The sequence below is a fragment of the Notamacropus eugenii genome, chromosome 3 (genome assembly GCF_028372415.1).
Source record: "Notamacropus eugenii isolate mMacEug1 chromosome 3, mMacEug1.pri_v2, whole genome shotgun sequence".
Lineage (NCBI taxonomy): Eukaryota > Metazoa > Chordata > Mammalia > Diprotodontia > Macropodidae > Notamacropus > Notamacropus eugenii.
In genome coordinates, this window is record NC_092874.1 from 412,695,764 (window position 1) to 412,723,260 (window position 27,497).

General features: G+C 35.9%; 1 protein-coding gene and 1 pseudogene across 1 annotated transcript in view; both read left to right on the forward strand.

Moving 5' to 3' along the window:
• The window catches only part of SPMIP7 (sperm microtubule inner protein 7), a 79,912-nt gene that overhangs the window by 14,457 nt on the left and 37,958 nt on the right, over positions 1-27,497 (forward strand). The window contains exons 2-4 of the mRNA XM_072598138.1: positions 2,418-2,503; positions 16,648-16,727; positions 25,593-25,719. Of these exons, the coding sequence (XP_072454239.1) occupies positions 2,418-2,503; positions 16,648-16,727; positions 25,593-25,719 (293 nt within the window). The remainder of the gene's footprint in view (positions 1-2,417; positions 2,504-16,647; positions 16,728-25,592; positions 25,720-27,497) is intronic.
• Positions 3,298-4,667, forward strand: LOC140497327 (AP-2 complex subunit mu pseudogene; annotated as a pseudogene).

Below are 27,497 nucleotides of genomic sequence, written 5' to 3' on the forward strand. Positions count from 1 at the left end.
CTCATGAGTTTTTGATTTTAAAAGGACATCTACAAAATGTGGTCAAAGGTACATAAGCAAGGAAGAATATAAAAGAGTGACATGAACTTGAATAAAGAGTACCAGGAAAATTAAAACCTCAAATAGGCTGAGGCTGACCTCAGGTGGCATAACTTACAAATCATTTATTTAAATAATGGAAAATGACCTACCTGTGTCTAAGAGAAGGCAAAGGAGGAGAGCTAGTGGAAAGGAAAGATTTAAAAAATGGTGTAAATTTTAAAAAGACTAGCTTATGAAGAGGGAATAGTTGAAAGGGTAGGGGTATGCTTTGTGCACTGGAGGTGATGAATAAATGTTGATCTGAATTAAAATTGAAGGTCTTAGAAAAAGCAGGTAGTGACAAGATCAAGATCATAGGTGCAGTGATTAGCTTTGGAAAGAAAGAGTTTCTTCAGGAAAGGGGGATATTAACACCTCGAACACCTGCCTCCCAGATTTGTTATGAGGATAAAATGAGGTAGTAGTGTATGGCAAGTACTTTGCAAAACTAATAGCATTGTCTCAATGTAATTCCATTAATAATAATAGCATTCCTATTAAATTTTAAGGTTTGCAAAGAACTTTACAAATGTCTCATTTAATCCTGGCAACTCTGGGAGGAAGATGCTATAGTTATCCTCATTTTATAAGTGAAGAAACTGAGGCAGACAGAGGTTAAGTGATTTGTCCAGGGTCACACAGCTAGTAAATATCTGAGGCTGGATTTGAACACAGGACCTGATGCCAGGTCCAGTGCTCTATCCACTGTACCATTTGCTGCTGCTTTGTTGCCATCATCATTGTCATCCTTTTTCTTAGGGAGGGAAATCTATGGGGGATTTTTGGAAGCATGTGGATGAGAATGGCATAGGATGAGATGTGAACATATTGCATCTGTACCATTAAAAGGAATAACCCCAATAATGAGACTGCATATCCACTGGGGTATTGAAGCACTGTTACAAGGTGAGGAACTTAGTTCCCAAGAAGATATGATAACCACATAAGACAGCCTATTGTGAATATTAGACATCCATAGACTATTGAAGGAGCCTTAGGGATTATCTAAGCCAAGTCCCTAACCATGTCATGAATCCCCTCTATAATAGCATGAAGAATTATGTTACCCCATGAATGTCAGCAGATGGAGCTAGTGACAGATCAGTGAGAAGCCCCTGGATCAGGAAGGAGTTGGAGATGACAAACAAAAGAAAAAAAACTCATTGTGGAGGAATAAACTTAGACTTTGCTTTTAGCAGGTACTGTGAGTTACATGGACCTTGCAGGTAAGGAACAGGATTTGTTTACATAGCAATCCCTCATTCTTTCCCCATGCAAAAACTTAACCCTATGTATTATACATCTGCTGAACAATATAGGCCCTGGAAAATAGAGGTAGGACTCACTTAAGCAAAAGGACTCCTTTACTTTCTAGAAACCCAGGCTCTTGTCTTAGTTGCCTCAACTCCAGAATAACGTGATAGGCTTAAAGTACTGCATAGATTCATAGAGGAGTTAAAGGCTCTCAGGAAAGGAAAGGGGAGTTATTTTGATTATTGTTTCAGGCATATATTTTTATCTTTCTTTGTCAAATTAAAGGTCCTATATTTAATGAATTGTTCATCTTAATCCTTACATGAAAGCTAAGAATTCTTTTCCCTTTTTGTTGTGGAGACCTAGATGCAAGCCAAATTCTGATATTTTTACAGTTATTCTTGGGTGGTCAAAATATAACAAATTCTGATGTTCCATAAAGGAAAACATAGGATGAGGGTACAAGCCAAAAAAGAGATTTTAGCATGAAATCCCAAGACTGAACCTATTCCAAGTAAATGGGCCAGGGAGAGATAATTAGTGATCATTTTCATACAAGATGAACAATATAGTACTTGTTGATGGTCACTTAAATGTTTTCCTTACTCTCCTATCTCTTAGGTCTCTAAACAAACTCATAGTTCTTCAGTATCCCAGATACTATCTCTATAGCAGTTTTCCAGTACTCTCAAAACATAGTCACTTCTGGAAAATGTGTTTTTGGTCTGTCACCTCCCTATTCTTTCAAAAATGATATTAAGTATTAGCAAAGGACCAATTCTAGCTCCTAGAACATACAATCTATAGCCCTCACATAATCCTTTTCTAATCACATAAGCATTGTTTCCTGCATAATAACAAGCAACATAAGCAGTACTCTACTAAATAGTTTCCAATATATCTTTTATTTATTCATAGTTCTTTTTCATTTTGTTTATGATTTCAGACAAATACAATCACTGAAAAATTAATTAACCAAATAGTCATCATTTTTTCAAACAGAAAAAGTCTCTAGTCAACGAGAAAGAAAAAGCCCTTTCTAGTTTCTTAGCTCAAAACCCAATACTTTTTTTCTTTTTCAGGTTGGACAAGCCCAGTGAAAGTTATTCCTGATATATCTAAAATGGAAGGCAATTTAACCACATTAAGATTTTCATTTGATGATAAGGTAAGATATATCCCTTTTTTATTGGTTATTTGTTTTGTATTCTGTGGGCTTGAGTATCAGCATTATGTGGATGAGAAAATATGTATTTTTGTTAATATATTAGCCATTTGAACTCATTCCTAATTAAAGGAAATACATAGGTGCCTTCATCTCTGTAGGAGAAAGCATTTTAATTATCCAATTTTAGAAACTTTCCCCTAAAATGACAATGAGTCAGGGACAAAATCAAGAACAGAATATAAATATTCTAAATCCTACATTATGGAAGAACCTTATTTTGAGGGGAGGAATGATCTTGTCCTGGAATTTTGACACTATGGAGAACTTCTGGTTTACAAAATTCCCTCCTTTGAAGAATCTATAACTGATAGCCTTAGTTTCTTAGAGGCATTGAGAGGTCAGTGCAAGAATTCGAACCCAGCACCCTCTTCTTTGGAAACACACTGACAACAATCAATAAAGAAACTATTAACAAAAAAAATTATTCTATACCAGATTGCAGAATGCACAAGTGGCCCAACGACTTCCCTTCTCCTTTGAGGTATCCAAGTCGCTTCTTTGTCCACTGGTTTCGCACCAAGGTTTTTAGATGAGCTAAATAATTCTGAAAAATTGCTTAGATACCACTCAAAAAAAAAAAATCAGCACAGGGACATCTTGGGGGAGTCTGTGGAAGTGGCGGTGGAGCTGGACCCTTGCACAGATTGGCTGACTAAGGGACCAATGGACAGACCAGCCACGACTGTGCCTGGTCTGTTATCAGAGACATGTGCTGAGGAGACTGAGTTGTCACCATGATCATAGGGCTTTTCATCTATGACCACTTTGAGGAGGTGCTCATCTCCCTGGTCTACCGAGATGACATTGGGCAGAATGCTGTGGACGCCTTCCACATCAGCGTGATTCATGCCTGGCATCAGGTGCGCTTCCCCATCACCAACATTGCCCGCACCAGCTTCTTCCACGTCAAGCCCTCCAACATCTGGCTGGCAGCCGTTGCCAAGCAAAATGTCAGTGCCATCATGGTCTTTGAGTTTCTCTATAAGATGTGTGACATCATGGCCTCTTACTTTGGCAAAATCAGCAAGGAGAACAAGAAGAACAAGTCTGTGCTCATCTCCGAGCTGTTGGATGAGATTCTGGACTGTGGCTACCCACAGAACTCAGAGACAGGAGCTCTGAAAACATTCATCACCCCAGCAGGGCATTAAGAGCCAGCATCAGACAAAGGAAGAACAGTTTCATATCACCAGCCAGCTGACCAGGCAGATAGTTGGCTGAGGGAGGGTAACAAATATTGTCAGAATGAGCTCTTCCTGGACAGGCTTGAGAGTGTCAACCTGCTCATGTGTCCTCAAGGGCAGGGGCATGCCTGAGTGCAAGTTTGGGATGAATGACAAGATCATCATCAAGAAGCAGGGCAAGAACACAGCCAATGAGACGGGCAAGAGAGGGAAGTAGTCCATCCACGTAGATGACTGTACCTTCCACCAGTGCTTGAGGCTCAGTAAGTTTGACACTGAGTAATGCTTCAGTTTCATCCCCCTGATGGAGAATTTGAGCTTATGAGGTACCGGTCTAGATATCATCCTTCCCTTCTAGGTAATCCCCCAGGTGCGGGAGATGGGACAGACCAAACTGGAGATCAAAGTTGTCATTAAGTCCAACTTCAAACCTTCTTTGCTGGCCCAGAAAATTGGGGTCCAGATCCCAACACTGCTGAACACAAGTGGGGTTCAAGTGATCTACATGGAGGGAAAAGCCAAGTACAAGGCCAGTGAGAAAGCCCTCCTGTGGAAGATCAAGTGTGGCAAGAAAGAAGGAATCACAGAGCAGTGCAGAGATTGAGCTGCTACCAACCAACGACAAGAAGAAGTGGGTCAGGCCTCCCATCTCCATGAACTTTGAGGTACCATTTGAACCCTCTGGCCTGAAGGTGAGATTCTTAAAGGTGTTTGAACCCAAGCTGAACTACAGCAACCATGACATCATCAAATGGGTGTGCTACTTCAGCCTCAAAGGCATTTATGAAACCTGCTGCTAGCTGCCCAGCCATGGTCTCATGAAACCTTTACCAACCTGGGTGCCCTCTGGGGAAGAGCCTAGTTGGACAATCTGTGCCATCTCCTCCCTATTGGTATCTCCTCTTTCCTATATCACTGCCCATCCCCTGCACAAGTCCCTAGACTAGGTCTGGACCAACTCTACAGTGAAGGGGATGAACAGAGTGGCCCTTAGGGTCTTAAAGTTCTCTCAACCCTCATTTTGTCTGTCCCAGTCGAGCTCTGGGCTCTGTTTGAGTTTTGTGACCAAAGCTAGGCCAAAGTCTCTCTGGTGGTGGTACTTCTGACCCTCTCCCTGGGGTGGGCAGGGTGGGGCCCCAGAGCCCCTAGCCTCTGCACCTCCCTGAAAGGCCAGTAACTGCCTCCTGTCCCCTCCCTCCCCCTCAGGCTCTTGCTTTGGGATAGTGTGAGCTCCATTTTATACACATGTGACTTGTCCAGTTATCAACCTAATAAATTTTGTAGAGCAAAAAATAAATAAATAAATAAAATATTGGAACAAAAAAACCTGAAGCCTGATGCATTATCCTCCACAACTGATTCTAACACAAAGCTCACAGACAAGAAATAAATTACTAAAAAACAAGATGAGTTAGCAAAAGAGAAAGAACCCTTGGAATTTGGCAACAGAGATCCAAAAAGCCAATGAGGAGAAGAATACCTTAAAAAGCAGAACTGGCCAGGAGGAAAATGAGGTCCAAAAGCTCACTGAACAAAATAATTTCTTGAAGATTAGAATGGAGCAGATGGAAGCTAATGACTTTATGAAAAATCAAAATTATAAAACAAAACCAAAAGAGTGAAAAAAAATAGTTTGGCAAGGTAAAATATCTCATTGGAAAAACAACTGACTTGGAAAACAGATCCAGGAGAGGCAATTTAAAAATTATTGGATATTAAAAGAATACACTGATAAGAATCCACTGATCACCTCCTGAAAGAGATACCACAAGGAAAACTCCTAGGAATATTGTAGCCGAATTCTAGAACTCTCAGGCCAAGGAGAAAATATTACAAGTAGCTTGAAAGAAACAATTCGAGTGTTATTGAAATACCATCAGGATGACACAAGACCCAGCAGCTTCTATATTAAGGGATTGAAGAGTTTGGAATATGATATTCCAGAGCTCAAAGGAGGTAGGATTAAAACCAAAAATCCCCTACCCAGCAAAACTCAGTATAATACTTCAGGGGGGAAAATGGACATTCAATGAAAGAAACAACTTTCAAGCATTCTTGATGAAAAAAGACCAGAGTTGAACAGAAAATTTGACTTTGAAATACAAGAATCAAGAGAAACATGAAAGGTAAACAGGAAAGAGAAATAAAAAAAGACTTACTAAAGTTGAACTGTGTACATACCTACATGGATGTAACTCATGAGACTTTTCTCTGTATTAGGGTAGTTGGAGGGATTATATAGATAGAGATATAAACATAGATATACACATATATCTAGATATAGATATAGACAGAGGGCATATTGTGAGTTGAATATGAAGGGATAATGTCTAAAAAATAAAATTAAGGGGTGAGAGACAAATATATTGGGAGGAGAAAGGGAGAAATAGAATGGGGTAAATTATCTTTCACATGAAAAGGGCAAGGAAAAGCTCTTTCAACAGAGGAGAAGAAGGGGGAAGTGAAAGGAAAAGAGTGAACCTTAATCTCATCAGATTTGACTGAAGAATGGAATAATGTGCACTCAATTTGGTATGAACATCTTACACCACAGGAAAGAAGGGGAGAAGGAGATAAGACAGTCGTCAGTGGGTTGATAGAAGGGAGGGTAAATGGGAAGAGGAAGTAATTAGAAGTAGACACTTTTGAAGAGGGATAGAGTCAAAGAAGAGAACAGAATAAATGGGAGGCAGGATAGGATGGAGGGAAATATAGTCTTTCAAAACATGACTGTTATGAAAGTGTTTTGCATGACTACCCACGAAAGCTATATCAAATTGCTTGACTTCTCAATGAGGGTGGGGAGAGAGAGAGGAAGGGAGAGAAGTTGAAGCTCAAGGTTTTATAAACAAATGTTAAAAATTGTTTTTGCATGCAACTGGGAAATAACACATACAGACAATGGGGTATAGAAATTGTGGACCAAAAGAAAAATGAGGGTAAGGGGACAAGAGAAGAGAGGTGTGTGATAGAAAGGAGGACAAATTGAGGGAAGAGATAATCAGAATGCACGTTGTCTAGGGGTGGACAGAGGGGAAGATGAGGAGAAATTTGGAACTCAAAATCTTGTCGAAGTGAATGATGAAAACTAAAAATAAATATTTTTAAAATGACTTTACTAATCAAATAAGAGAGTTTGAGGAAAATTGGGGAGGGGGGAAATTAGAGTAATGCAAGAAACTCAGGAAAACTATGAAAAGAAAGTTAACTATTAGAAAAAGATCCAAAAACTTACAGAAGAAAATTTAAAAAAAATAGAATTGGGCAAAAGGAAGCTAATGATTTTATAAGACATCAATAAATAATAAAACAAAATGAAAAATGAAAAAATAGAGGATCTCTTTAGAAAAACAACTGACTTGGAGAAGAGACCAAAGAAAGACAATGTAAGAATTGTTAGACTACCTGAAAATTATGATCATAAAACCAAATCTGGACATTAATCTGAAATTATTAAGGAAAATGTCCTGAAGTTTTAGAATAAGTAAATAAGGAGAAGTAAAATGAAGTAATTATATCATACAAATGAGTTGTGAATAAAAGAGTTATTATAGTAGAGGCAGGATTGGGTGGAGGGCGTTATTCTCATCAGAACTGTGTTAAAGAGGGAATAACATACATCTAGAAGGGTATAAAAATCTTCTTAAATTATAGAGAAATAGGAGGGTGAAGGAATAAGATAAGGGAGGAATTTCGAAAAAGGTGGGTAGGTTAAGGAATAGGAGGATAAAGGAAGTGGATAAGAGAGGAATTCTTAGGTGTAGATTAAGATGGCAGTGTTTAGAAGTCAGTTAGAGGTTTGAGGAGGGATAGGGTAAAAAAGAGAAAGAGAGAAGGAAAAATAGTGATGAAAAATACGATGGAGGGAAATTCACAACTAGTAATTATTACTTGGAATATGAATGGGATGAACTCATCCATAAAATGGCAATGGATAGCAGAATGGATTAAAAACCAGAATCCAGTAATACATTGTTTACAAGAAATATATTTAAAAATAAAAGACACATAGAGTAAAAATAAAGGGCTGGAGCAGAATTGATTATGCTTCAGCTGATGCAAAAAAAACAGTGGCAGCAATTATGATTTCAGATAAAGTTAAAGATAAAATATATTAAAAGATATAAGCAGAGAAACTGCATTATGATAAAAGGTACTATAGATAATGAAGAAATATCAGTATAAACCTATATGCACCAAATGCTATATTATCAAAATTTTTTAAGGAAAATGTAAATACATCACAAAGGAAAATTGATAGGAAACCTATAATAGTTGGAAACTTCAGCTTTCCCTTCTTAGAATCAGATAAATCTAACCAAAAAATAAATAAGGATTAAGACAAGAAGATGAATAGAATCCTAGATAACCTAAATACGATACATCTCTGAAGAGGAAATAGAAAAGAATACAACATTTTTCTCAGCAGTACATGGTAACTTTACAAAAATTAATGATATATTAGGCCATGAAAACATTATAGTTAAATGGAGAAAATCATAAATATTAAATGCATCCTTTTTCAGATCACAATTCAATAAAAGGTATATTTAATAAGGGACCATGAAAAACAGATTAAAAATTAATTGGAGACTAAATAAACTAATGTTAAAGAATGAGTGGACTAAAGAAGTCACAGAAATAATAAATAATTTTGTTAAAGACAATGATAATAATGAAACAACATATCAAATCAAAACAGTAATCAGAGGTAAATTTATTTACCTAAATGCTTTCATCAATAAAATAGAGAAAGAACATAACAATGAACCAGGTGCACAATTAGAAAATCTGAAAAAAAAATATAAAAATCTTCAGCTAAACACGAAATTGAAATCCTAAAAAATAGAAGTTAGATTAATAAAACTGAATGTAGGAAAACCATTGGATGAATACATAAAACTAGAAGTTGGTTTTATGAAAAAAAACAATAAAATGTATAAATCATTGCTTAATATGATCAAAACAGGAAAGAAGAAAACCAATTCACTAGTATCAAAAACAAAAAGGGTAAATATCTCACTAATGAAGATGAAATCAAAGCAGTTATTTAGAATTATATTGCCCAATTATGTGCCATAAATTTAGCAATGTAAGTGAAATGTGGGGCCACGTATTCCTTAGTACAATCATTCTCCATATCATTTGATCCTCATAACAGCCCTGGGAGGTATATGTTATTATTATCCCCATTTTACAGATGAAGAAACAGAGGCAAACAAGTTAAGTGACTTCCATAGGGTCACACAGCTAAGAAGTATCTAAGGCCAGATCTGAACTAAGGTCTTCCTGACTCCAGGCTGGATGCTCTATCCACTGTACCACCTAGCTGTCTCTGGGCATTACAAGGAGGGAAGATGGAATTCCCCATGTTAGCTACACAATGACTAGAACACGTTGATTGAAGTTTACATGTCTTACTCTTGAAGTGTTAGATCATGGGATTTTTTCCTATGGAGATTGACCCATTGCTTTATAGATCAATCTTCTCTGTGGCCATATAGGAATACTGTCAGTTTAGAATAGATAAAATCATTGGGAAGAGATCTTTAGACCCTCTTTAAATGATGAGCCATTCTATTCTGAAGTTCTCTCTAATCCTGAACTGTGTGGGAGCACAGTCACTATTTGCCTACTCAGAGGGTACTAGGTTTTACTTCAACTACAGTGTCCTTCAATTACGGAGACATTTTAGCACAATTTCTCTGATAGAGATATAACACGATAGACTAGAAGGCAAAGAAACTAAGTAAATTCATGGAATCTGCCTGGGACAGTATTTCAGTATTCCAGGCATTCAATAAAAAGAAGAAAAATATTAATGAATTGAGAATGCAACTAAAAATACTAGAAAACCAACTCATTAAAAAAACTAATTAAAAACCAAAATGGAAATCCTGGAAATTAAAATTAACAAAATTAAAACAAAGAAATTGTTACTAAATAAAACTAGAAGGTAGTTTAAAAGAGTGGACCATTAGCTAATTTGATTTTAAAGAAGAAAAAAGGAGGACTAAATTACCAGTATTAAAAATAAAAAAGGGAAATTTGAATAAAGGATATTATTTAAAACTATTTTAATACATTTATGTGAGTTAAACCAACAATTTAAATAAGTGAATATTTCTTTTTTATAAATTAATTTATCTATTTTTAGTTTTCAACATTCATTTCCACAAGATTTTGAGTTCCAAATTTTCTCTTTATCTCTCCCTTCCCCCCACCCCAAGACACTGTGCATTCTGATTACCCCTTCCCCCAATCTGCCCTCTTGACTACCACACCCCTCACTTCCCTTGTCCCCATCTTCTCTCTTTTCTTGTAGGGCAAGATAGATTTCTATATTTCTATGCCCCATTACCCGTATTTCTTATTTCCCAGTTGCATTCAAAAACAGTTCTCAACATTTGTTCCTAAATCTTTGAGTTCCAACTTCTCTCCTTTCCTCCCTCCCCCACATCCCCTTTGTGAAGATAAGCAATTCAACATAGGCTATACATGTGAAGTTATGCAAAAGACTCCCTCCCATAATACTCATGTTGTGAAAGACTAACTATATTTCCCTCCATCCTATCCTGTCCCCTATTTATTATATTCTCTCTTTTGTCCTTGCCCCTCCCCAAAATATTTACTTCTAATTATTCCCTCCTCTCATTTGCCTGCCCTTATATCATCCACCCACACCCTACTTATGCTCTTCTCCCCTACTTTCCTATAGTGTAAAATAGATTTTCATACCAAATTAAGTGCACATGTTATTCCCTCCTTAAGCCAAATGTGATGAGAGTAAGCTTCACTTTTTCCCTCTCATCTCCCCCCTTTTCCCCTCCATTGAAAAGATTTTTCTTGCTCCTTTTGTGAGAGATGATTTGCCCCATTTCATTTCTCCCTTTCTCCTCCCAATATATACCTTTCTCACCCTTTAATTTTATTTTTTTAGACATCATCCCTTCCTATTCATCTCACCCTGTGCCCTCTGACAACATGTAGGTAATCCTTCCAACTACCCAAATACTGAGAAATGTCTTAAGAGTTACAAATATTATCTTTCCATGTAAGAATGTAAACAGTGGAACTTTAGTAAGTCCTTCATGATTTCTCTTTCCTATCTACCTTTTCATGCTTCTCTTAATTGTTGTATTTCAAAGTCAAATTTTGTATTCAACTCTGGTCTTTTCATCAAGAATGCTTGAAAATCCTCTATTTCATTGGATGACCATTTTTTACCCTGAAATATTATACTCAGTTTTGCTGGGCAGGTGATTCTTGGTTTTAATCCTAGTTCCTTTGACTTCTGGAATATCATATTCCAAGACCTTTGATCCCTTAATGTAGAAGCCACTAGATCTTGTGTTATCCTAATTGTATTTCCACAATACTCAAATTATTTCTTTCTGGCTTCTTGCAATATTTTCTCCTTGAACTGGGAACTCTGGAATCTGGCTACAATATTCCTAGGAGTTTTTCTTTTGGGATCTCTTTCAGGAAGTGATTGGGGTTTATTTTACCCTTTGGTTCTAGAATATCAGGGCAGTTTTCCTTGATAATTTCATGAAAGATGATGCCTAGGCTCTTTTTTCATCATGATGTTCAGGTAGCCCCACAATTTTTTAATTTTCTTTCCTGGATCTATTTTCCAGGTCAGTTGTTTTTTCAATGAGATATTTCACGTCTTACATTTTTTCATTCTTTTGGTTTCATTTTATAATTTCTTGGTTTCTCATAAAGTCGTTAACTTCCATGTGCTGCATTCTAATTTTTAAAGAACTATTTTCTTCAGTGAGCTTTTGAATCTCCTCTTCCATTTGGCTAATTTTGCTTTTTAAAGCATTTTTCTCCTCATTGGCTTTTTGAACCTCTTTCGTCATTTGGGTTAGTCTATTTTTAAAGGTGTTATTTCTTCAGAATTTTTTGGTTCTCCTTTAGCAAGCTGTTGACTCGCTTTTCATGATTTTTTTGCATCACTCTCATTTCTCTTCCCAATTTTTCCTCTCATCCTTGATTTTCAAAATCTTTTTTGAGTTCTTCCATGGCCTGAGACCATTGTAAATTTGTTTTGGAGATTTTGGATGAAGAAGCCTTGACTTTGATGTCTTCTTCTAATGGTATGCTTTATTCTTCCTCATCTGAAAGGATGGAGGAAAGTACCTATTCACCAAGAAAGGAACCTTCTATAGTCTTATTTTTTCCCTTTTTTGGGCATTTTCCAAGCCAATTACTTAACTTTTGAGTTCTTTGTCAAGTGAAGGGAATACTCTAGGGACTCATAAGTTCTCAGTTCCTCCAAGGTCTCACAGTCAAAGGAGAGGAGATTCCTCCTCTCTTGGCCTGTACTGTGGTCTGGGAGAAACCACAAACTTTTCTGCCCAGGATCTGTGAGTAGGGTTACCTCTCTACGACTGCCTCCACTCCACAGCATCAGTGATCCTCCTCTCCTCAGGGCCACCACTCAGGGCTGAGATTCAGATCAGCTGCTTGATTCCCTCAGGGTCTTTAAGCAGAGAGCTCCAAAAAACAGATGCTGCCACTGCCTGGGGCTGGGGTTCGAGCAGGACTCTGCTCCTTTCTGACCCAGGTGAAAGAGCTTTCTCACTGAACTTTGAAACTGTTTGTGGCATTTGTGGGTTGAGGAATCTCGGACCCACAGCTGCTGCCTGGTTTTCCACACCCTGAAGCTGCCAAGGCTAGGCTGCTCTGCTTTGAGCCCAATGCAGTAGACCTTTCAGGCTGCCTTCGGCTGGAAATCTCTTTCACTCTGTCGTTTTGTGGGTTCTGCTGCTCTAGAATTTCTTTCGGGTCATTTTTACAGGTATTTTATGGGCCTTGGGGGGAGAGCTACAGCAGGTCCATCATTCTACTCCACCATCTTGGCTCTGCCCCTCTGAATATTTCTAAAAAATATAAAATATCCAAATTATGAAACAAGAAACTGAAAACTTTAAAAATTCAGTTTCAGAGGAATAAATTAACCATAAATGGACTCTCAAAGAAAAACTCAAGAACCAGATAGAATTACAAGTAAATTTCATCAGACATTGAAAGATTAATGAATTCTTCCAAAATTACATGAAATTTTTGCAAAATAGCAAAAGAAGTAATCTTGCCAAATTCATACTATGACAAGATATGGTTGTGATACATTAACCAAGAATACTTAAAAGAGGAAACGAAAACTAGAGGACAATATCTCCTATGAATAATGATGTAACAATTTATAAAATATCTATTAGCTTGTTTATTGATTGCTTGAATGGAAATAAACTAGAATTCTTTTCGATAAAATCAGAGGTTAAACAAAAATGTCTATTGTCACCATTTAAGTCTGACATTGTACTAAAAATGTTAGCTATAGAAATAAAAAAATTAAGAGAAATAAGCGTACATAAAGAAGAAACAAAATTATCACTTTTGTCAATTATATAATGGTATAATTAAAGACACCTAAAGAGCCAGTTAAAAATTTATTGAAACAGTTAATAATTTAGGCCATCTTGCAGGATATAAATCTACACAAATGGTCAGCATTTCTAGTTAGTACTAATAAAACCCAGCAGGAGAGACAGAGAAATTCCATTGAAAATAACTACAGAATATATCAAATGCTTAGGAGTCTACCTACCAATATACATCTAAGATCTATATCCATATAAGTATAAACTACTGTTTATAGATACTGATGATCTATATCTTGCCACTAGATCCAGATGGTTCTGGAGGAGAGAGTGAGGCTGGTGACTTTGTGTAGCTTTCCCTCACTTAAATCCAATTCACTTGCCAGTCATGGCATCACCTCCTTGATGCCATGGTCTTCCACAAGAACAATGGACAAACAGCAACTGTTTATAGAAATAAACATGGAACTAAATAATTGAAGAAATATTAACTTCTCGTGGGTAACATGAGTCAATACCATTAAAATTGACAGTACTACATAAAATATCTTATTTAATTCCATACCAATCAATCAAATGATTATTTTATAGAAAGAAAAAATAATAAAATGCATACAGAAATATAAAATGTCAAGAATCTCAAGAGAAACAAGGAAGAAGGAGGAATTAAGGAGTTTAGCATTCCCAGATCTCAAACTATAGTACAAAAAAAGTAATTCTCAAAATGATTTGTGCTTACTGAATAATAGAGAGATTGATAAGTGAAATATATTAGGTTCACAATATACAGAAGCAAATCTATCTAGTGCCTTAGTATTCAATAATCAAAAAGACCAGCTACTGAAATAAGGATTCACTATTTTATAAAAACTGCTAGGAAAACTGGACAGAAATAGGAAAGAAATAAAATTTAGACCAATGCCTCATGCCTTAAACTAAACTAGGCTCCAAATGGAAACATCTAAATATAAAAGATCACATCATAAACAAGTTAAAGAAGCGTACAAGAAATTACTTATCAGATCTGTGGGTAGAAGAAAGTTCAAGACCAAACCAGAGACAGGAAAAATTTACAAGATAAGATGGTTAATTTTGAGTGCACAAAATTTTCATTTTTGCGTAAGCTAAGATACAAAGGGAAATAACTGGAGGAAATTTTTTGCAGCAAGTTTCCCTGATATGTAAGGTGTTCCAAAAGTGTTAGTGTAATTTTAAATTAAAATATAAGTCCTTTGTTTAGCTTCATAAAGGCCTTTTTCGTAGCCCCCTGTCTTCCTTCCAGTCTTCTTAAATCTGTGATTCCAAATTATCATCCCACCTCAACAAGGTATCCTACAAACTAACCACTCTATTCCTGCAAGAATATTTTTTTCTTTGTGCTTGATATAGTGCATGTCTTTGCATTATTTATTGCCATCTTTAGTGCCCTTTATATTTACTTATGTATCACATCAGAGACTGATATGTCAGAGTCCAAACTCTGCTGTTCCCAGTATCACCAATGATAAAAAGAATTTGTTATAGAAATGCCAACAGATATGTTCCATTTCACCAATTTATTTTAACGCAAGTAACGTGCTATTGGGGCACAGAAATGTTCCTGGGATGATCTGACTTAATTTGATTTCAAACCAAACTTTCACAATCTTGTTTTCTCTTCTACCACTCGTCAAAATTTGGGTTTTCTTTTTTGTTATTGTTTGCTGTTCTGGGGGAGTTTTTTGGAGGAGGTTGGGGAGAGAGTGGTACTATTCATAATCTTCCACCATTTCATTTGGTAACTTTTTGCAATTAAGTTCTACATCCCACAATCTTGTTGCCCATGGTTAAAATGTGGTACAAAATCAAATACTTTCTGGCTAAGGAGCTTTGGGATTTCTTTGCTTAGAAAAAGGTTCTTGTGGTCTATATCTTGCTCATGGAATTAGTCCAGAAGTCAGGGACTGCACAAGTAAACTGATCATCAGTGTCATAGGGAGTAGGGCAGATAAGATGGGAAAGAATAAGCCTTTAGATAGCACTAGGCACTATGCTAGAAGCACTTTACAAATTGTATTTCATTTTATCGAAAGACAAATCCAATGTCTTTCTTTTAAAAATGTTAACAACTATTATATTTTTTATTCTGGAAAGAAGTGGTTACTGTTTTCATTACAGATACATTTATCCATTTTAGTTTGACATTGATTTTGTTTTATTTTTTGTATTTTTCATTTTTATTTGGTAACTTTTTTTTCCTTCACTTTAGCTTCAGAGACCACAGATGAGATAAGGCTACTAGTGATAAAGGCAGCTAGGTGGTTCAGTGGAGAGAACACTAGCATTTTGAGTCAGGAAGAACTGAGTTCAAGTCCCATCTCAGCAACTTATTAGCTGTGTGATCCTGGGCAAATAACCTCTCTCTGCCTCAATTTTCTCATCAGGAAAATGGGGATGATAATAATATCTCCTAGGATTGTCCTGAAGATAAAATGAGAAAGTATTTGGAAAGTTCTTACCAGACATTAAAAAGCTATATAACTTCTGACTATTAATATTGCATGGAAAGAGTGCTGGATTTGAAATCAAGAAGCATGAGTTACAATTCTGGCTCAGTTACTTACTATTTTTTTGACCTTCGGTAAATCCCTTAAAAATCCTCAGATTCAGTATTCTCATATGTAGAATGAGGATGTTGAACCAGATGATCTCTAGGGACTCTTCCAAAGTGAATCTACCATCGTAAAACCTTGATAGCAACATGTATTAGCTACTTCTGGCCTATGAGAAAGGCAATATAAGGAGCTAGGTAGCATTCTGGGTAGACTGCTAGACTTGAAGTAAGGAAAACTGTAATTCAAATCCTCACTCAGACACATGGGCAAATCATTTAACTTGTCTCAGCCTCAGTTACTTCATTTGTAAATCAGGAATAATAACGACACAAACTTCACAGGATTGTTTGAAGATTAAGTGAGCTGTCAAGTGCAAACTTGAAAGTTTATATAAATGTTAGCTACTTTAATAAATTTAAATTTATAAAATATAAATTTATATAATAAAATTTATAAATTTTATAAGTAAATATTTATAAATTTATTTATAAACAAATACATAAATATATTTAAATTATGTGTAATTTGTTATTTACCTATAACTTATTTATATGAAAATATAGTATTTCATTTTATATGTTACATTATTATAAACTACACTTATATTTTAATTATATTGTATTATAATTTATAATATATTATATTTATATTATAATACATATTGTAATATATTATAATTTAAAATACATTATAATTTATTATAATGTATTATAACATATTATATTTATATGTAACATTATATAAATATTTATACATATATAAATATGATTATAAAAATATTTACAAATAAATAAAATTTATAAAAATAAAATATAGATTTATAAATTATAAATATATTAGTAAATGAAACTGAAAGTGTAGCAATTGACACCCAACATATTTTGATATCATTCTTTACTTCTTGTTTCCCAAAGGGTGAAAAAGGTAGAGCTCCAGGAGCAATGATTGAGGAACAGAGAATAAAGGAATCATTCTACAAGTCCAGCACACAAAAGTGAGAAATTCTTTTTTCTGTCATAGAATTTTTGCCATTTTTAAAAATACATTCTAGTGGACAGGACACTAGACTTGGAGTCAGGCATACCCTAGTTCAAATTCTGGCTCAGCTATTTAAAACCAGTCAGTTTTCCTTACCTGTCAACTGAGGAAGTTAAACTTGACAGCCTCTATGTTCCCTTCGATCCCCAATACTATGATTCTACAAAAATCTTTTTTTTCCATTTCAGTAGCTGAATATTTGAGAAATATATAAGTTGCCTCAATTTGTGTTTAGAAGTTGGTCTATAATACAAAAGAAAAGCAGAATGGGGTAGCTAGAGAACTGGACTTGGAGGCAGGAAGATCAAATTCAAATTCAGGTTCAAATTCCATCACAAAGTTATTAGCTATATAATTTCAGGCTAGTCACTCAACCTCCCTGAACCTGAGCTTCTATAAAATTGGAGCAGCTACTTCTTAGGGTTGTCATAAGGATCAAATGAGGTAACATACTTAAAGTGTTGAATAGACTTAAAGACACAGTCAGCTGCTGCACATGCTAATATAGGTGCCGAACAGTTTTGCTTTTTTCTGTAGTGCTAGATGATATAAAGTTTATGAATTCCCTTGCTATAACATTGCCTATTCATTTTTTGGGGAGGAGGGCAGCTAGGTGGTGAACTGGAAAGAGTCCCAAGCCTAGAGTCAGGAAGACTCATCTTCCTCAGTTCAAATGTGTGACTCTGGGCAAGTCACTTAACCCTGTTTGCCTGAGTTTCCTTATCTGTAAAATGAACTGGAAAAGCAAATGGAAAACCACTCCAGTATCTTTACCAAGAAAATCCCAAATGAGTTCTCAAAGAGTCAGACATGGCTGAAACAACTGAAAGCAAAACTCAATTTTGGGGAAAATTAACACTCCAGTAATACTATCAGAAATGTTTTGTTTAATTCACTATTTTCAAAACAGAAAATAATCACCTTCAAAAAACATGGAAATGTTATATAGCATTTAGTCATCTACACAGAATGATCCAAAAGAATTTCTACAAATATAAATATTAAGGTCTTCCTGCTCATTATTGGAAATCCCATAAGTTCATTTTGAAAAACAGAAGAGATTCTCAAACCTAACTTATCTCTCAAAGTCAGATGATGTAGACCTTTATGATACCCCAACAGATTTCTTCAAGTACAAGGCTGTCAACAAATTTTATTAGAAGATCTAACACTTCTGTCTTTATTGCATTTAAGAACTTTTTGAGTAAGATTCAATATTTTGTGGAAATATTATATTTTCAAACATGTTCTCTGAACAATGATTTGTTTAATACATTAGGAAGAATTCATGAGAACAATACAAAATCCTTCTCACTGAAAAATTATTTTCCTAAAATCAGGCCAAGAAATTTTTAATTTGTTTTTATCTAGGAAGAAAAAATATTAACCTCAGAGGAAAAAACTTTATAAAGCTACAAATGTTAGCTCCTGGAGGGCAAAGGCCATTTAATATTTATCTGTATATTCCCCACTCCACTCACAGTGTCTGGCACATGATAGGCATTGAAATGAATGACATTGTTAATGGACTCTTTTTCTTCTTTCTTTTGTTGTTTCGGTTTTCTTTCTTGGTATTCCCAGGGTTTAGTATAGGGCCTGACAAGCAATAAAGTGCTTAATAAATGCTTTCTGATTTTACCTGAATCTTTTAAATTATGTCAAAGAGGAAGCTTTGTTCTGTTAAAAGTATTTTTCTTGAGTTGTTTTGAGGCCTTGAAAGTTAGAAAGTTAGAATCAGAGGGCCTTGGTCTGATTTCCAGCTGTCACCCTTTTTTCCCCTCAGGGAATAACACATTGATTATCTTACAGACCTGTTATGAGGGAAAGCAGTCTCTAAACCTTAAAGAGCTTTATAAATTTATACTATTAGTATTGTTGCAGGCTTTTCATTAGCAGATTCTTGCCCCTAAAAAAATGTACTTAATATCATTCTGAAACTCACTTAGAGAAAAGTTGACTTTTCAAAAACCAACACAGAAAGATGATGCTTATTTTATTAACCTTTTATCAAAATTATTCAGAAACTTTTTTTAACTTTAAGAAGTTTATTGGGGGCCAGAGCCAAGATGGGGGAGCAGAGAAAAGATGTCAGAGTAGAAAAAAATACCTACTCTAACTCTCCCTCCATAGCCCATAAAATACCTGTAAAAAATGACCCTAAACAAATTTTAGAGCAGCAGAAGCCACAAAACAACAGAGTAAAAGAGATTACCAGCCCAAGGCAGCCTGGAAGGCCTACAAGAAAGGTCTATTGCACTAGGCTCAAAGCAGAGCACAGCCCATCCTTGGCCACTACACGGCTCAGACAGGACCAGAGTAGGCCTCAGGGCATGGAATCCTGGGCAGCAACTGCGATTCTCAGATTACTCAACCCACAAACGCCAAAGACAGCTTCAAAGGTCAGTGAGAAAGGTCTTTCACTCAGGTGAGAAGGGAATGTAGTCTAACCCCAAGGCGGCAGCAGATCCTGTGGCACAGCCTCCATTTTAGGAGCCCTCAGCCTAAAGTCCCTGGGGGAATCATGCAGCTGATCTGGATCTCAGACCTGAGTGGCAGCCCTGGGATAAGGAGGAACACTGGCTGTCATGGTGGAGCTCGTGGAGGCTCTGAAGAGGGAATTCTACTTGTAGATCCTGGGCAGGAAAGCTTGTGGTTGTTCCTAGACCAGAGTACAGGCCAGGAGAGGAATAAGTCCTCTCCTATGATTTTGCCACCCTGGAGGAACTGAGAACTTACAAGTCCTCAGAGTATACGTTCTTCTTGACAAAGGACTCAAAAGTCAAGTAACTGGCTGGGAAAATGCCCAAAAAAGGGGGAAAAAGTAACACTATAGAAGGTTACTTTCTTGGTGAACAGATATTTTCTTCCATTCTTTCTCATGAGAAAGAACAAAGCATACCATCAGAGGGAGACATAAAAGTCAAGGTTTCTGCATCCAAAACCTTCAAAATAAATATCCAATGGTCTCAAGCCATGGAATAGCTCAAAAAGGATTTTGAAAATCAAGTAAGAGAGGTGGAGGAAAAATTGGGAAGAAAAATGAGAATGATGGAAAATAATCATGAAAAGCGAGTCAACAGGTTGCTAAAGGAGACCCCAAAAAATATTGAAGAAAATAAAACCTTTAAAAATAGACTAACTCAAATGGCAAAAGAGGTTCAAAAAGCCAATGAGGAGAAGAATGCTTTAAAAAAGCAGAACTAGTCAAATGGAAAAGGAGGTTCAAAAACTCACTGAAGAAAATAGTTCTTTAAAAAAACAGAATGGAGTAGATGGAAGGTAATGACTTTATGAGAAACCAAAAAGGTACAAAACAAAACTACAAAAATGAAAAAAAAATTGAAGACAATGTTAAATATCTCATTGAAAAAACAACTGACCTGGAAAATAGATCCAGGAGAGACAATTTTAAAATTATGGGACTCCCTGAAAGCCATGATCAAAAAAAGAGCCTAGGCATCATCTTTCTTGAAATTATCAAGGAAACTGCCCTGATATTCTGGAACCAGAGGGTAAAATAAACATTGAAAGAATCCACCAATCACTTCCTGAAAAAAAATCGAAAGAGAAAAACTCCTAGGAATATTGTAGTCAAATTCCAGAGTTCCTAGGTCAAGGAGAAAATATTACAGGCAGCTAGAAAGAAACAACTCGAGTATTTTGGAAATATAATCAGGATAACACAGGATTGGGCAGCTTTTATTTTAAGGGATCGAAAGGCTTGGAATATAATGTTCCAGAAGTCAAAGGAACTAGGATTAAAACCAAGAATCACCTACCCAGCAAAACGGAGTATAATAATTCAAGGGGAAAATTGTCATTCAATGAAATAGAGGACTTTCAAGCATTCTTGATGAAAAGACCAGAGCTGAATAGAAAATTTGACTTGCAAACACAAGAATCAAGAGAAGCATGAAGAGGTTAACAGGAAAGAGAAATCATAAGGGACTTACTAAAGTTGAACTATTTACATTCCTACATGGAAATATAATATTTGTAACTCCTGAAACTTTTCTCAGTATTTGGGTAGTAGGAGGGATTACACACACACACACACACACACACACACACACACACACACACACACACACACACACAGACTGAGGGGAAAGAGTGAGTTGAATAGGAAGGGATGATATCTAAAAAATAAAATTAAGGTGTGAGAGAGGAATATATTGGGAAGAGAAGGAGAAATGGAATGAGGCGCATTATCTCTCATAAAAAAGGCAAGAAAAAGTTTTTTCAATGGAGGGAAAAGGGGGGAGGTGAGAGAGCAAAAGTGAAATTTACCCCCTCACATTTGACTTAAGGAGAGAATAACATGCAGACTCAGTTTGGTATGAAAATCTATCTTATACTACAGGGGAGAAGGAAATAAGTCAGGTATGAGGGGATGATAGAAGGGAGGGCAAATGAGAGGAGGGTAGTAAATAGAAGTAAACACATTCGGGGAGGGATAAGATTAAAAGAGAGAATGGAATAAATGAGGGGCAGGTTAGGATGGAGGAAAATACAGTTAGTCTTTCACAACATGACTATTATGGAAGTCTTTAGCAAAATTATACATGTATAACCTATATTGAATTGCTTGCCTTCTCAGTGGTGATGGGTGGGGAAGGAGGAAGGGAGAGAAGTTGAAACTCAAAGTTTTTGAGAACGAATGTTGAGAATTATTTTTTGCATATAACTGGGAAATAAGAAACACAGGTAATAGGTTGTAGAAACCTATCTTACCCTACAAGAAAGGAGAGAAGATGGGGATAAGGTAAGGGAGTGGTTTGACAGAAGAGAGGGCAGATTGGGGGAAGGGGTAATCAGAATGCACGGTGTTTTGGGGTGGGGGAAGGGGAGAGATGGGAAACTCAAAATTTTGTGGAAATGAATGTTGAAAACTAAAAATAAATGATTTAACATTAAAAAGAAAAAAAGTTTATTGAAAACTTTACTCATAGGGCACAGCCAAGATGGTGGAGAAAGGGCGGGAACTTGCTTGAACTCTCCAGAATGCCTCTCCAAATAATTTTAACTAATACCTCAAAACAAAATTCTAGAGTAATAGAACACATAAAAGGACAAAGTACAACGCTTTTCCAGCCCAAGACAACTTAGAAAGTAAGGAGGAAAGGTCTGTCCCACAGGGATGAGTAGAGTGCAGTCTAGAGCAAACTAGGAGTAGACCTTGGGAGCAACTGAATCAGCTATGGTAGAGGCTGCTTCTACAAGCTTTCAGTCCACAAACAGTAAGAGGATTTGGACAACAAATCAGGAGAATACAGGGGTCACTTTGCTGACACCAGGGGCAGGACTCTACTGCATAGCCCATACATGGATCCCTGTCTTGCTCTTGGGTGGGTTGACAGTCCCAGGGTGAGGAGAAGCACTGGCACACCAGAACTTGGCAACTTAAGGGAGCAGGGTCCCTGGTGAAAGTTCCAGAACAGAAAAGAGTACTTATGGTCACTCATAGACCAGGGTACAGGCCAAGAGAGTAATAAACACACCTCTCTTTAGATCATGCCACCTTGAAAAAAGTAAAACCTTACTGGTCCCTAAAATTACCTCTGAAAAAAGCTGCACAAAATTCCTGAATCTTGGGAAAGTTCCCTTTCAATCCCAAAAGCAGAGTCCCATAGTAGCATAAAATTAAAAGTCAAGAAATAGGCTAGAAAATGAACAAACAACAGGAAAAAAAAAATGACTATAAAATGTTACTATGGTGGCAAGGAAAATCAAAACATACATTTAGAAGAAGACATTGAAGTCAAAACTGCCACATCCAAAACCTCAACAAAAGAAATATGAATCGGTCTCATATGTGAAAAAGTTCAAAAAGTATTTTGAAAATCAAGTAACTGAGGCAGAAGAAAAATTGGGAAGAGAAATAAGAATGATGCAAGAAAATAATTTTTAAAAGGGACAACAGCTTGGTACAGGAGGCATGAAAATATATTGAAGAACATAACACCTTAAAAAAACACAATAGACTAAATGGTAAAAGAGGTACAAAAATCCACTGAAAAAAAAACTCCTTGTATCAGTAAGCACCAACATATACAGCGGGGCCTGCTATCACAGGTTGTTAGATCTAACAGGGAAGCACCAACATTTGAGTTTTCAAAGCCAGGAGGCTGCTTTGAGGTTTTCCAGAGTCTCATGTGACACACAAAGCTTCTTCCAAAACTAAGCCCCAAAGTAAAACCTCACCCTCAGAGTATTTATACATTTTTAGAGCAAGAGAGCATCACAACCCTTAAGAACCACTGCCTCATTAACAAAAAGTGTGTGCCTTCATGCAAATCTTCCCAGGTTTATTAATGGGCAAGAAAAATCTTCTTTAATCACGTTATTCAAACAGAGGCACTTTATACTAAAACAAAACAGCAAAATATCCTACTTCACTTGCCCTTACGCTCCTTAAAAAGTAGAATTGGCCAAATGGAAAGAAAGTACAGAAGTTTACTGAATAAAATAATTCCTTAAAAATTAAAATTGGGCAAGTGAAAGCTAATGACTTTATGAGACATCAAGAAACAATAAAACAAAATCAAAAGAATGAAAAAAAACAAAAGAAAATATGAACTATCTCATTAGAAAAACAACTGACCTTAAAAATATATTCGGGGAAATAATTTGAAAATTATTGTACTACCTGAAAGCCATGGACAAAAAAAAGAGGGCTTAGACATCATCTCTCAAGAAATTACCAAGGAAAACTGCCCCAATATTTTAGAATCTGAGGGTAAAATAGAAATTGAAAGAATCCCCTGATTACCTCCTGAAAGATTGAAAAATGAAAATTCCCAGAATATTTTAGCCAAATTCTGGAGCTCCTGGGTCAAAGAGAAATATTGCAAGGAGACAGAAAGAAACAATTGAAATATCATGGAGTAATAGTTAGAATAAGACAAAATTTTGCAGTGTCTACATTAAAAGATCAGAGTTCTTGGGATATATTAGAGAGGGTGAAAGAGCTAGGATTACAACTAAGAATCACCTACTCAGCAAAACTGAGTATAATGCTTCAGGGGAAATAATAAATATTCAATGGAATAGAAGACTTCCAAGTATTCCTGATGAAAAGACCAAAGCTGAATAGAAATTTTGACTTTCAAATACAAAACTCAAGAGAAGCATAAAAAGTAAAAAGGAAAGAGAAACCATAAAGGTTTCAATAATTTTAAACTGTTTACATTACTACATGGGAAAATGAAACTTGTAACTTAAAACTTTTCTCATAATTAGGACAGTAAGAAGTATATACAGACAGCATAAGTTTGAGTTGAATGTGGCAGGATGATATTTTTTTAAAAATTAAGAGTTAAAAAAGAATACACTGGAAGAAGGGGAAAGGAAGAGGTAGAGTGGGATAAATTACTGACATAAAAGAGGTACAAAAGAACCTTTACAGTGCAGGGGAAGATGGGGGAGTGGGAGAGGGGAGAGATTGAACCTTACTCTCATAAGAACTGGTTCAAGAAGAAATAACACACAGATTCAGTTGGGTATAGAAATCTGTCTTACTCTATAGGAAAATAGGAGGGTAAAGGAATAAGAGATAGGGATGTAATAGAAGAGAGGATGTGCTGGGGTAGGTAAAAGACAAGGCAAAATACTTTTGAGAATGGACCAGATAGAAGGAGAGTGAAAAAGTAAGATAAACAGGGGGGAAAATAGGATGGAGGAAAATACATAGTAATCATAACTGTGAAAAAAATTACAGCAGATTTCTCTGATAAATACCTTGTTTCTCAAATATGAAGAGAACTAAATGAAATTTATAAAAATAAGATTCATTCCTCAGTTGATAGTCAAAGGATATGAACAGTTTTCAAAGTAATCAAAGCTATCTATAAGCATGTGAAAATGCTCTAAATCACTACTAAAGAAATGCAAATTAAAACAACTCTGAGCTCCCACTGCACACCTATCAAATTACTTAATATGACAGAAGAGGAAAATGATAAATGTCGTAGAAGATATAGGAAAAGTGAGACACTAATGCACTGTTGCAGGAGTTGTGAACTAATTTAACCACTCAAGATAGCAATTTGAAACTATGGCTAAAGGGCTACTCTTTGACCCAACAATACCACTGCTACATCTTCATCCCAAAGGAAAATGACCTATGTGTACAAAAATATTTATAGCAGCTCTTTTAACAATGGCAAAGAATTGGGAATTGTGGAGATATCCATCAATTAGGGAATGACTGAACAAGTTGTTGTATATGATTTTGATGGAGTACTATTGTGCTATAAGAAATGATGAGCAGAATGCTCTCAGAAAAACCTAGAAAGATTTGCATGAACTCATGCAAAGTGAAATGAGCAAAACCAGAGAATATTATGCTCGGTAATAACAATATTGGACAGGGATCAACTATGAATGACTTACCTATTTTCAGCAATAAAATGCTCTAAGACAATTCCAAACGTCTTATGATGAAAAATGCTATCCCATCATCAGAGAAAGAACTGGTGAAGTCGGAAAGCAGATCAAAGCATAGTTTTTCTTTATTTTTCTTGACCTGGGGGGTGGGAGATGGCTGTGTTTTCTTTCACATATAACTAACATGGAAATATGATGGCATCTAAGAAAGGAGTGTGCTTTTATAAAGGATCAGGAAAACAATGGGGGAAAGGAAATTTTGTGGTCTTCTCCCCCCAGGGGACCTGAGTTTGGAGGGGACACTGGTAAGCAAGAAAAAGTGGTTTTGCTAAACCTAAAATAGGTTTGCTTTATTGTACCCAATTGTATTACATGTGATGAATCCAATTGTCAACTCGAATCAAAAATTATTCCTATTTTGTCAATAACATAGAGCATATGAAGCAGTTCCATTGGATCGGATGTATCCACCAAAGCTTGACCCACCATTAACAACTTTTGAAAAGAAGGCTGACCCCGTTTCACAGAAAAAATATGAGTATGTGCCATCAGTAAGTCAGGTCAGTGAATTTTTCTCAGCAAGTTTCTTGTTTTTGTTATTCAAACATAGCACAAGTAAGTGTGTCCAGGGCATAATGACTCATCCATTTCCATGTTCACCCTGATCAAAGGAAATAGTAAATGAATTAAATGTTTAGCAACATTAAAGGATGTGAAACTTCGATTCTATCAGTGACCCCATTGTTCTCAAACTCCATGTTAAAAGCATTTAGATGTTTTTTAATTAAGTTTTTCACTTTTTAGAACATATGGAACTATTTGTTTCTAACTCAAACTATCTATAATGATCTCACTGAGATCATGTGACTAAAGGGAAGTAGAAGAGTTCTAAAACGACAAATGGGTCCTAAAACTGGTTTCACACAGCATTTTACAATGCTCAAGTGAGTGACCTTTGACAATTTTCCAATAAAATTCTCCAATAAAATTTGACAAGTCTCCAATAAAATTTCTTGTCAGTTTGGTTCTTTGGTATTTCCTTTTTTCCACTGGACTTGTGATTTCATTAGCATGGAAAACTATAGGTGAAGAAGCTCCCTCTATGAATGTAGATGACAACCCCTTGGTAACGTTTAATTTTAGTGAATTGCTTGGGATCCCAAAAGTTTAATGACTTCACCAGGGTCACACATCTGGACCATTTGACTGTGAGGTCAGATCTCTGACCACTGTGTTGTGCTACTGCTTAGGTTAATATGACATGTTAGAGGCATGCCTTACCCCTACCTCCACCCCAATAAAATATAAGCTTCTTGAAGCCCTAAACTACTTTATTTTTATGTCTCTAGCATCTGGAACAGTATCCTCATATACTAGGAATTTAATGACCATTTGTCAAATTGAATTTATTTCATATACCCCAAAGACCCAGCACTTTCTTGGAGCAGACCTATATTCTTAGGGAACCTCAGGATAGATTCAATCCCTTTGGTTAGGGCTATTGTGGGGTCAAGCCTTAAACTTGAAACCATCATGAGCAGGGTATGCACCTTAATTCAAGGAATTTCTACTATACTACAGAGTACTGGACACAAACAAGCATTCTTTAAAATATGTACCATTAAAAAACAAAAAGAATTGTACAAATTCTTTTGTTTTATAGAAATTTTATTGATTGAAATAAATGGAACACCAACTAGAATTTCAAAGTATTGTTATAATGGCACAATTTTTGTGGTGATGTCATGTATTCAGATTAAATCCAATTAACACTATTCACAAATTCTGCTCTGGAATCAGTGAATGAAAAATAGATCCTTTTTTTGTCACTGCATTGTTTAAATTATTGCTAAACAGATACTGTCACAGGGAAGTAACTTATGGATGCATATAAGCCTGTATCTTGACCAAAATAGGTTCTTTTTTTATCCCCTTTGCCACCTTTGTTTTGGAACATTTGTTTCTGACTGTTTAAAAAACCAAAATTTTTCTGATTCTACTTATCATTAAGTAAGATCCACAATATGTCTAATCTCCACCACTTTCTCTAATTAGGAGCTAATAGATGAGATAGGAGAAAAAAGTTAGCTAAACAAATCAACCTAAACATTGTCACATCGAGACTAAATCAAATACATAAGCACAGGACATGTGGAAAGACTAAAAACACTTTTGAGAAACTTTCACTTGCCTTGTGGATTTTGATAAAATTGAAAATTTCGCTATTTCTATTGTTTGCCATAAACTCTTACTGTCAAATTGTGTTGCTTAAATATATGTCAAAACTGGAAAATGTAAGTGATATATCAACTATTTTTTCCCACTCATTCTGAGAATT